The sequence below is a fragment of the Chlorocebus sabaeus genome, chromosome X (genome assembly GCF_047675955.1).
Source record: "Chlorocebus sabaeus isolate Y175 chromosome X, mChlSab1.0.hap1, whole genome shotgun sequence".
In the NCBI taxonomy this organism is placed as follows: domain Eukaryota; kingdom Metazoa; phylum Chordata; class Mammalia; order Primates; family Cercopithecidae; genus Chlorocebus; species Chlorocebus sabaeus.
The window spans coordinates 6,287,746-6,296,853 of NC_132933.1; the positions used below are offsets into that span (position 1 = coordinate 6,287,746).

The window sequence follows — 9,108 nt, forward strand, 5'->3', positions numbered from 1 at the left end:
AATAGTAGCTGTGTATTAGTCAGTAAAAATAACCACTAGTTGATGCAACAGACAAACCCTAAAATTTGAATGGCTTGACACAAGAAAAGTTTCTTTTATGTGCCCATAAGTTCTGATGTGGTTTGGCAGGGGCTCTCCATTCTCATGTGACCCAGGGATCCAGGCTGCTTCCACCTTCTGAATCCATCATCTCAAATGAAGCTGCCGTGTTTACTATTGGATGGAGGAAGAAAACTTGGAAATGGCACACTGGTTCTCAAATGCCTGGATGTGACAAACAACACTTCTGCTCATGTTTCAGTGGTAACAAGTGGTCACATGACCCTTCCAAACTGCAAGTGGGCTGTACTGTTCCCATGTGTCCGGGAAGGAGACAAAGACAAAATGTGAGTGAGTGGTGTAGTCTCCTCCATAAACGGTTATGTAGGAGGTGCTCAAAAAAAGCAATTATGATAATTTGGTATTAAACAACCCTTCTCATTGCTGGGAGTTTCTGAGAAGCCCATATTTGCCTTGAAGTTCTCTAACTTTTTCAAGTGCCTGCTACGTGACTGATGCTTTGAAATTTAGGATCAAAACTGTCCAAGAACCTTGAAAGTCTCAGCAGGAAGACTCATCAGGGAATCTTCCCTTTATAATACCCATTAAACAATTAGTAGGCTTAGAACTTTTCCTCCATTTGATTCCTGGTCAAAATTTTAACCTGTGAGTTTCTGCTACCCTCCACATGCCTAAACACCTGTCAGGTGCCTTTAGAAACAATGAAAGCCCATATTTTCCTGTGGGGCAAGCACTAGACAAGAGAAAGTAGAAACTTGGTTAATTATTCTACTAAAATTTGAGCTAGTACTCCCACCAAGGCAGCATTTTTCACCTCCTGGGAGACTCTGGGGTTTTAGGACTTCAGCCTTAGTAGATGTTGACTCCACAGTGATTCCCATGTTCTCCAGCTTATGCGGGAGACTTTAGATTTTCACCACCAAGGTAACGTCATTCATCCTTGTATGTGTTCAGTGACCAGTTTCAAATAAAACACCCCATTAAATTCCTATTACAAATAACAAGGTGGTTTAAAAAAACTCTCTCTGTGTAGCTTCATATCTCAAGAATAGTATTATCATGTGCTAATCACATTCCACTCACCATCTATTTAGAAAAGTTCGAGAGTGTATTTAGACACACAGTTGGGGTGACAGGATGTGTAAAGGGGAGGGCAGGTGATTTCACTTGGCCTTCACAGCAAGCAGCAGGGAGGAGCAGGCAGCAGGCCAGATTCCAATTGGAAGAGAGCGCACATAGGGGAGACCAAGGGAAGGCCTCTATGATGAGGGAAAGTGTTAGGGCTGGACAGAAATTCCTGCACCTGGGTAGAGTCAGCTCTCAGGAACCCTAGGGCTCAGGCAGGAGGACCCTAGGTTAATAAAGCCCACAGACTATCCCCAGATTATGTTTCATTCTCATTGTCACCTTCCTTTCGTAGGCCTGCTTTCAGTACCATCTCCACAGGGTCCTTCTTTTGGCCACTTAAGAGACATTATGCAGTACTGAGAAAACAAAGGAATTAAAGGACAGAGGTATACTTCAGGCTGGAAAGAGTGAGAATAGAATGGGCTCTAGATTAATTCAGACCAACCTTGTGGTTTACCAGTGATAAGATCTTGGGAAAGTTACTGAGCACCATGAGACTCAGGTTCATCCAGAAAATGGGTTTGATAGACCATTTTTTAGGACTGTTATAATGTAGCAAATGTATTAAAACACCAGGGACAATGCCTGGAATATATTGAATATTTAATGATTGACAGCCATTTCTAGTATTACTTTGACCCCAGGTGCTGCCACTCTCTACTTTGGAATATTTCTTATTGTCCAGGACATCTCAGAGAATCTGCAACTCAATAGGAAACTGCATTTCCTTCGTGAATATGTATGTGGTGGTGGGGGGGGTTGTACGTGTGTGTGTGTGTGTGTTTGTGTGTGTACTTTCATAGAACAACAGATGAACATGGATAAGACAAGAATTAATGACCTTCTCCTTTTATTTCTGTTTCACAACACCAGTTCAACTTTATTGCTAAGTTCTTACATTCTCCAAGAAAATACCTATTGCAAATCACAGCAAGATGGAAGATTTCCCAAAATGTTTTACAAAATGGCAAACTCTTGCACTTGAAATGGATAAGCAAAACTACATGTGTGGTCAGCATCATCCACATACTTAGATGTTGAAGCTAACTAAAACTTTTATTAAAGGAACACTATTTGAAAATTACCAAAAGGACACAAAAAGAAATCTCCAAGTCACCGTATGGAAGAGAAACCTAAAAGCGGTATACAATGTGTTCCCTTCCATTCACTGTGCCTTCTACTACTGATAACACTGACTTCTCCATAAAACACAGAGGGAAGAATGGGACTGATTTCACACAGGGCAGGGAAACTGCTGGGTGTGGCCCTGAAGCATGCATTGGCCCGTTTCCCTGCCCACTGGCCCTGGTTGCATCTCATGCTCAGACTCTTTCTTCCTCCTCTCTCAAAGCATCTTCATACAGGGATGGGTAAGAACTGGGATCCCTCCCATTGGCCTTGGCTATGTACTCAAGAACTTTCATCTTGCTGGTCTCAGCGTGGGCCCTTGGACCCCACAGGAACTCATAACATGCAGGATCAGTGGCGGGCACCTGCCGGTACACCAGGTACTTTTCCTGCACCCAATCATGGGTGAGGAGCTTCTTGGGCTCCCCAAAGAGGAAGTGCTCCCTTCCAGCATACACCCCCATAATGCTCAGGACTTCCCACATAACCTCTTCAGGGACGCAGTTCCCCTCCATGAAGATCACACCCAGGACTATTATCAGGAGGCCAGACTTGGGCATGCTCTGCTCATCACCCTGTATGCCATCATAAGAGAGGCTGAGGGAGGTGACAAGGACATAGGAGTGGCTAGTGGGGTCCACTTCCTTCACATCAATGCCAAAGAGCAGTTGCATGCATTCAGAGGCTTCCCTAAATATCTCAGGAAAGTAGTCCTCATAATTTTTGATGACACTCCCCAGCATTTCTGCCTTTGTGATCAGCCCCTTGACTCGATACTTGCGGAGCAATAAATGAACCAAATTAATTATCTTGTCATGTAGTATATCTTGGGAAAAGGACTCAGGTTCTATCAGGTCGGGCGAAGTACTTGGCCCCTCCTCTTCTTGGCTGCTGGAGCCCTCATCAGATAGGCTCCCAAAGATGGAGTCCATGGCAGTGGGAGAGGAGGACTCTCCCTGAGGACTCTGGGGAGGACCTGATGACTCAGTAGCAGGCACCTCCTCTAGAGTGCCCACATTCAGAGTAGAGGAGAAGGAGGCAGCCTCCTGCTCCTCAGCTTGGAGAGCCTGTGCACCACCCACCAAGCCCGGGTTGTCTTCTTGGGCCTGAAGGCCTTCCTCAGGCTTGCAGTGCTGACTCCTTTGCTCAAGAGGCATGATGACTCCGGTTAGGTCAGCAGGCCAAACTGTGGGAAAGACCTGGGTGATGGGGCCCCACAGCCTGGGGAGAGAGGGAGTGTGAGAGCAGACTCAGATGAGATATGAACCATGGAGAATCTCACAAAGGCCTACTTACACTTCTCCTCCGGTGATCCTCTGGGTCCTCCTGGGGCTCCTGTCCTCTTGGTTGGCCTGTTCTCTAAAAACCTGAAAAAGGAAATGAGAAGGCTGCTCAAGATGCAGCTGGACATCAGAGCAGGAAGCTCCAGGACTGAGGTAGGGCAGGTGAGACTGCAAGCGGGGGGGTCCCTCACTGTACTGGGGCAGGTGGGGCCATTTGCAGGTTGAGGGTGAACATCTCATCTAGACTGCTGGCACTGCCTGGGCTTCCTGTGTTCTGAGACCTGAAGACATTGCCTGAGACCAAGGCCTCACTGCTCGGTTTTTGGAGCTTCTGGAAGAGGAATCATGGGGCCCTGAGGCTGCACACTGCAAGCACCTATCCTGGCACGCCAGCACAGTCAGAAAGGCGGGCCAAACTCTGTGAGTTTCTCACTTTTTTGGAGTGGATGGTCCCCTCTGTGTTCAGGGCTCTCAACTTTTTCCTGCCAGGGCCTGGAAGACACACCTCTCCTGACCTGAGGGCTAAGTGCAGCCCTCTCAGACCAATGCCTCCCCTCCCTGAGACCAATGATCCCAGTATAAGAGAGGGGTCTCAGCAGATAGTTCTGCCCATGCTCTCTGGGGAGACAGCAGGGGCAGAGCAGATTTCTCTGTGGCCCTCCTCTGTGTTCTGGCCAGGGGCAACCTTCAATCCTCCCTCAGGTTTCTCACCTGGACTCTTGGCAGATCCTGGGACCACTGTATTTGCGGACCAGACGGGGCTCCTTCTGTTGACTGGAAGTCGTCCTCTGAGAACATAGTGCTCACCTGCCCGAGATTCCAAAACAGAAGTAAGGGGCCCCACGTCCCATCACCTCATCATGTGGTTGTCCAGAGCTGACAGCAGAAGCTGACCCCTTCGGTTCTGGGGTGGGGATTCCAAAGTCCTCCTGTGGGTTTTTCATCTTTACTTCTGTCGGGGCCTGTCCTTCCTTGACTCCCAACCCCTGAGATGAGCAGACATATCCCTTTACACCAAGACCTCATCTCCCTGAATGTTTCCCAACTTTCTGCCTGTGGTACAAGTGAGCTTGCCACTTGGGGCCACCCGTGATCAGGTCCCCATACAGCCAACCACAGGGGATAGACAGACTCTGTGGGATCCCTTCATTATGGGGTGGAGATACCTCCAGTCCTCACAAAGGGGACACACACACCTTGAGTCCTAAAGATCCTGGGACTCCTCCCTCTGCTGACCAGGTGTGGCTCCACCTGCTGACCTATCATCACCCCCTTGAAACAAGGTGCTCACCTCCATGAGCAAGGTGCCACCCCCAACCCGGTGGCAGAATTGTGAGCACGGCACATGCCTCCCCTACCTGGGGCCTCCCAGGGATGAAAACAGGGGAAGCTGGGATTTGTGAGATCCCTTTTTCTTTGGCACGCGGGAGGGTACATTCTTACCTTCAGTCTTCATCAATTTTCCTCTCCTTGACTACTGGTAGATCCTGGACTCCACCCTGTGCTGACCAGGTGTGTATCCCTCTGCTGACCTGAGGACCCACCTCAGACCAAGGGCCCCACCTCTCTGAGATGTGGGAGGCAGAAAGTGAAGGGGCACTACACGGACACCCCTGCATGGGATGCCAAAGGGTGACAGATGGAGCAGATTTCAGGGGTGCCTCCACTCTCTGGGTGTCCTCCAGGTATTCAGATTTACTCCTGACAAGGCCTATCAATGTCTCTCCTGCTGAACTGTGGATGGATTTTGCAGGCCAAGACCACCATCTCCCAGAGAACTCCAACTAGGAAGTGGGGAGCTGCCTCTCTTTCCTAGAGTCCTGCCTGGGGCCTCCAACGACTGATGGCAGGGGCAGGTTTTCTACCTCAGGGATAATTGGTTGCCTGAATCCTCCCTCAGTGCTCTGGGACTCCCCACTGGGTTCACCTGAGGCCCTACTCCTCAGACCACAACCCACTCCTCTCTGACACCACAAAGGCAGAGTGAGGATGCACCACATGTGGCCACTGTGCCTTAGAACTCCAAGGGCCAAGGTCCCTGCTGACCTGGAGTCCAAGGTGTCCTGAGTCCTCCTTCTTCTTCTTCCTCTTGATGCTGGCAGGGCTGCACCCGAGACCCTCTCTGCGGATCTGAGTCTCCATTCCTCAGATTCTCAAGGCTGAATGAAGAGGCACCTCAGTCTGAGACGGCGGGGTGGCGGGGGGGGGAGCCGTCCTGGGGTGCTGGGTCCCTTCAGTTGTCCCTCAGGCCTCCCTCGCCTCCCAGCAGGGACTGGGCCCTGTCTGTGCTCCCTCTAGGTCGTTCTCATGGTACCAAGCTCCTTCCCTCCATCAGCCCAGGATGCGGAAATCAGCAACCATATGCCTAGCGGCCATGCCAGGAACTTCCCAGGGCTGACAGCAGAGAGGGAGCCTCGCTCTGTGGGGCCTCAGCCTTCCCTCAGGGTTCTGACCTTGATGCCTGGCAGAACCTGGGCCCTGCCCTCTCCTAACCGGCACTGCCCTGGTCACACCAAGCTCTGACCCCAAAGTTCCCTGAGGCTTAAGCGGCGGGGGACAGAAGCTAAGGGGGGTGGTGGAAGGGGACGGCCCAGACTGAGAAGTCCATCCCCGTGGGGTGATCCAGGCCTGGCAGCAGAGGCGGTGTTGGATTATTTGGGGTCCTCTATCTGGGGAGGGGGTGCCCTCAGTCCTCCCTCAGCATCTCATCTTGCCTCCTCACAGAGCCTGGGCCTGCTGCCCTCAGCGGATCACAAGCCACCCCTCAGAACCTGGCTGTCACTTCTCTCTGACCCCCTAATGTGCAAGTCCGCAGCACCAAGCCGGGAGGTCCTTTGCGTTAACTGCAGGGACAAGGATGGACTCTGGGGCCCCTCTATCACGATGGGGTGGAACCTCTCCATAATTTCTCAGAGTCCTGATGTTGATGTCTGGAAAGGCCGGGACCCCACCCTTTATGGAACTGCCTCTGCCCAGGTCACACCATAGATTCAACTCCCAGAGTCTCCTTGGGCACTGAGGTGGGGGATTGTCTCAGCCTGACAATTTGTGCCCCCCTTGTCTCAGGGCTGGCGCCAGGGTTGGCGATGGATTATCTGGGGCCCTCTATCTGGGGAGGAGGCCTCCTCAGTCCTCCTTCAGCTCTCACCTTGCCTCCTCACAGAGCCTGGGCCCGCTGCCCTCTGCCACTCTCAAGACACCCTTCAGAAAGACGCGTTCGCTTCTCTCAGATCCCAGAGGAGGAAGCCAATGGAGGTCACATCTGGCCCCCACGCCTGGAGCTTCCCCGGATTGACAGCAGTGGCGGTACTCGATTCTGCTGAGGTCGGGGCAGGGGGAAGAGTACTCGATTCTGCCTGTGTGGGGGCGGGGTGGGGAGAAGAGTAGTGGCCAGGGGTGTAGATGTGGTCGAGGGTCATGGAGGTGCCTGAATGTCCCTCAGGTTTCTGACCTTGATTCCTTGCAGAGCCTGGAGCTCTGTCCTGTGCCAATGGTGTCTCCTCTCCTCGGACCAAGTCTCTGACTCTGAGTTCCCTGAAGTGGCAGTGAGGGTGAGGTGTGAGGTCGGGGGACAACATTGCCAAGGTCTTTCAGGGCTGACAGGAGGGACCGAGCTGGATTCTGTGGCCCCTCTATGTGGAGAGAGTGAACCTTCACTTCTCGCTCAGGGGACTCCTTCTCCTGGCTCCCACCTCTTTGATGAAGTGATGGGTAGGAGATGCTCTGTTTCAGTCACCTCTGAGCATTTGCCAACTGCACTCCTTGCAGAGAATGGCTGCGGGCCCCAGGCTAGGTGCTTCCTGGGGGTCTCCGGCACCTGTGATTGTAGTGACCTCTGGGAGAAGACCCACACCTTCCTACAGGGGCTCTTCCCCAACCACAGCTAGAGGTTGGCCATGTCGCTTCTGGGACGGGGATTCCAAAGTCCTCCTGTGGGTTATTTATCTTTACTCCTGCTGGGGCCTGCCATTCCTCAACTCCCAATCCCTGAGATGAGCAGACCTCTGCCCTTTACACCAAGACCTTATCTCTCTGGGGGTTCCCTAACTTCCTGCCTGTGGTACAAGTGAGCTTGCCACTTAGAGCCACCCGTGATGAGGTCCCCGTAGAGCCAAGAACAGGGGACAACAAGACTCTGTTTGCTAGATCATTTTTTGTAAGACTGTTGTAATGTAAGAAATGTATTAAATCACCTGACACTGACACAGTGCCTGGTGTATACTGAATATTTAATAAATGGTAGTTTTCAAATATTGTTTTTAGACCATATCTTATTATAATCTCCTTTGAGAATTACTTCTGTTGTTATCTAAAATATCTTAGAGAATATGCAGCTCAATAGAACATGTAATACCAAATTAGTCAAAATTGAAGCTTTGTGAATAAAAGTAAAATTTCCCTCCAAGATGGCCTATTATTTAATTTGGGTGTGCGAGAGTCTTCCCCATCTGGATGCAGCTCAAAGATCTTGAAATTTGAATGAAAGACCAACTCATTCTCTTCCCTCCCAGCTGTTTTTCCATCCAAACCACTGTTTTACACTCATTTGACTCCTATCCCAAACCTAGCCCTTGATTATCCGAGTTCTGCATTTCAGACCACGGCCTTACCTCTCTGAAGCCCCACTCTCATCCCACTGCAGAAGTGAGAACGTGCCACATCCAGCCTCTTGCCAGGGTTGTCCTAGGACTGACAATCGGCAACAGCCAGAATCCTGGAGGGCCCTTCTTTTCTAGAGTGTTGAGTTCCTTCTAACTTTATTCTTACAGGCTCTACTCACTTCCACAGTTACTTATGCCAGCACCTTCTCTCTTGATATTCATTAAAGAGGTTGTTTCATATGTTTGTAATATAGTTATTCTGTTTCGTCATATTGTCCATTCTTTCCTGGGATATTCAGACCTTCTAAATTTCTTTTTTATATTTGCATCCATTAGGGGTCACAATTATTGTGAGCATTTTGACAAATCCATAGTGTTATATTCACCATTACAGTATCATACGGGATAGCTTCACCACCCTAATAAATCCCATGTGCTTACCCTATTCAATCCTTCCCCCTCACCCACCCAACCCCTGGAAGCAACTGATCTTTTTACTGTCTCTATAGTTTTGCCTTTTCCAGAATACCAAATAAATTGTATCATCATACACTATTTAAACTTTTCAGGCTGGTTTCTTTCACTTAGGGATAGGCATTTAATATTTATCCATGTCTTTGTATGGCTTGTGATATGGTTTGGCTGTATCACCACCCAAATCTCAACTTGAATTGTGTCTCCCAAAATTCCCATGTATTGTGGGAGGGGCCCAGGGGGAGGTAATCAAATCACGGGGGCTGGTCTTTCCCATGCTATTCTCGTGATAGTGAATAAGTCTCATGAGATCTGACGGGTTTATTAGGGGTTTCCACTTTTGCTTCTTCCTCATTTTTTTTCTCTTACCACTGCCATGTAAGATGTGCCTTTCGCCTCCTGCCATGATTCTGAGGCCTCCCCAGCCATCTGGA

At 50.0% G+C, this 9,108-nt stretch overlaps 1 protein-coding gene across 1 annotated transcript; it reads right to left on the reverse strand.

Moving 5' to 3' along the window:
* Positions 1–2,047: 2,047 nt before the first annotated feature.
* MAGEA11 (MAGE family member A11) lies at positions 2,048–5,805 on the reverse strand. Its single transcript, XM_073013135.1, has 4 exons — positions 5,646–5,805; positions 4,311–4,406; positions 3,613–3,683; positions 2,048–3,537 (listed from the first exon to the last, which is right to left on the reverse strand). The coding sequence occupies exons 1-4, from the start codon at positions 5,739–5,741 to the stop codon at positions 2,511–2,513; spliced, it is 1,290 nt and encodes a 429-aa protein (XP_072869236.1). The 5' UTR covers positions 5,742–5,805; the 3' UTR covers positions 2,048–2,510.
* Positions 5,806–9,108: the final 3,303 nt, after the last annotated feature.

What these genes read in the sequence shown, in the direction of transcription:
- MAGEA11 (XM_073013135.1), bottom strand. Translation starts at nt 5,741, where the DNA reads ATGGAGACTCAGATCCGCAGAGAGGGTCTCGGGTGCAGCCCTGCCAGC. An exon ending in CAGGACACCTTGGACTCCAG is followed by an intron (nt 4,407 to 5,645) that starts GTCAGCAGGGAC and finishes AATCTCGGGCAG; the next exon opens with GTGAGCACTATGTTCTCAGA. An exon ending in AGGATCTGCCAAGAGTCCAG is followed by an intron (nt 3,684 to 4,310) that starts GTGAGAAACCTG and finishes TTCCTTTTTCAG; the next exon opens with GTTTTTAGAGAACAGGCCAA.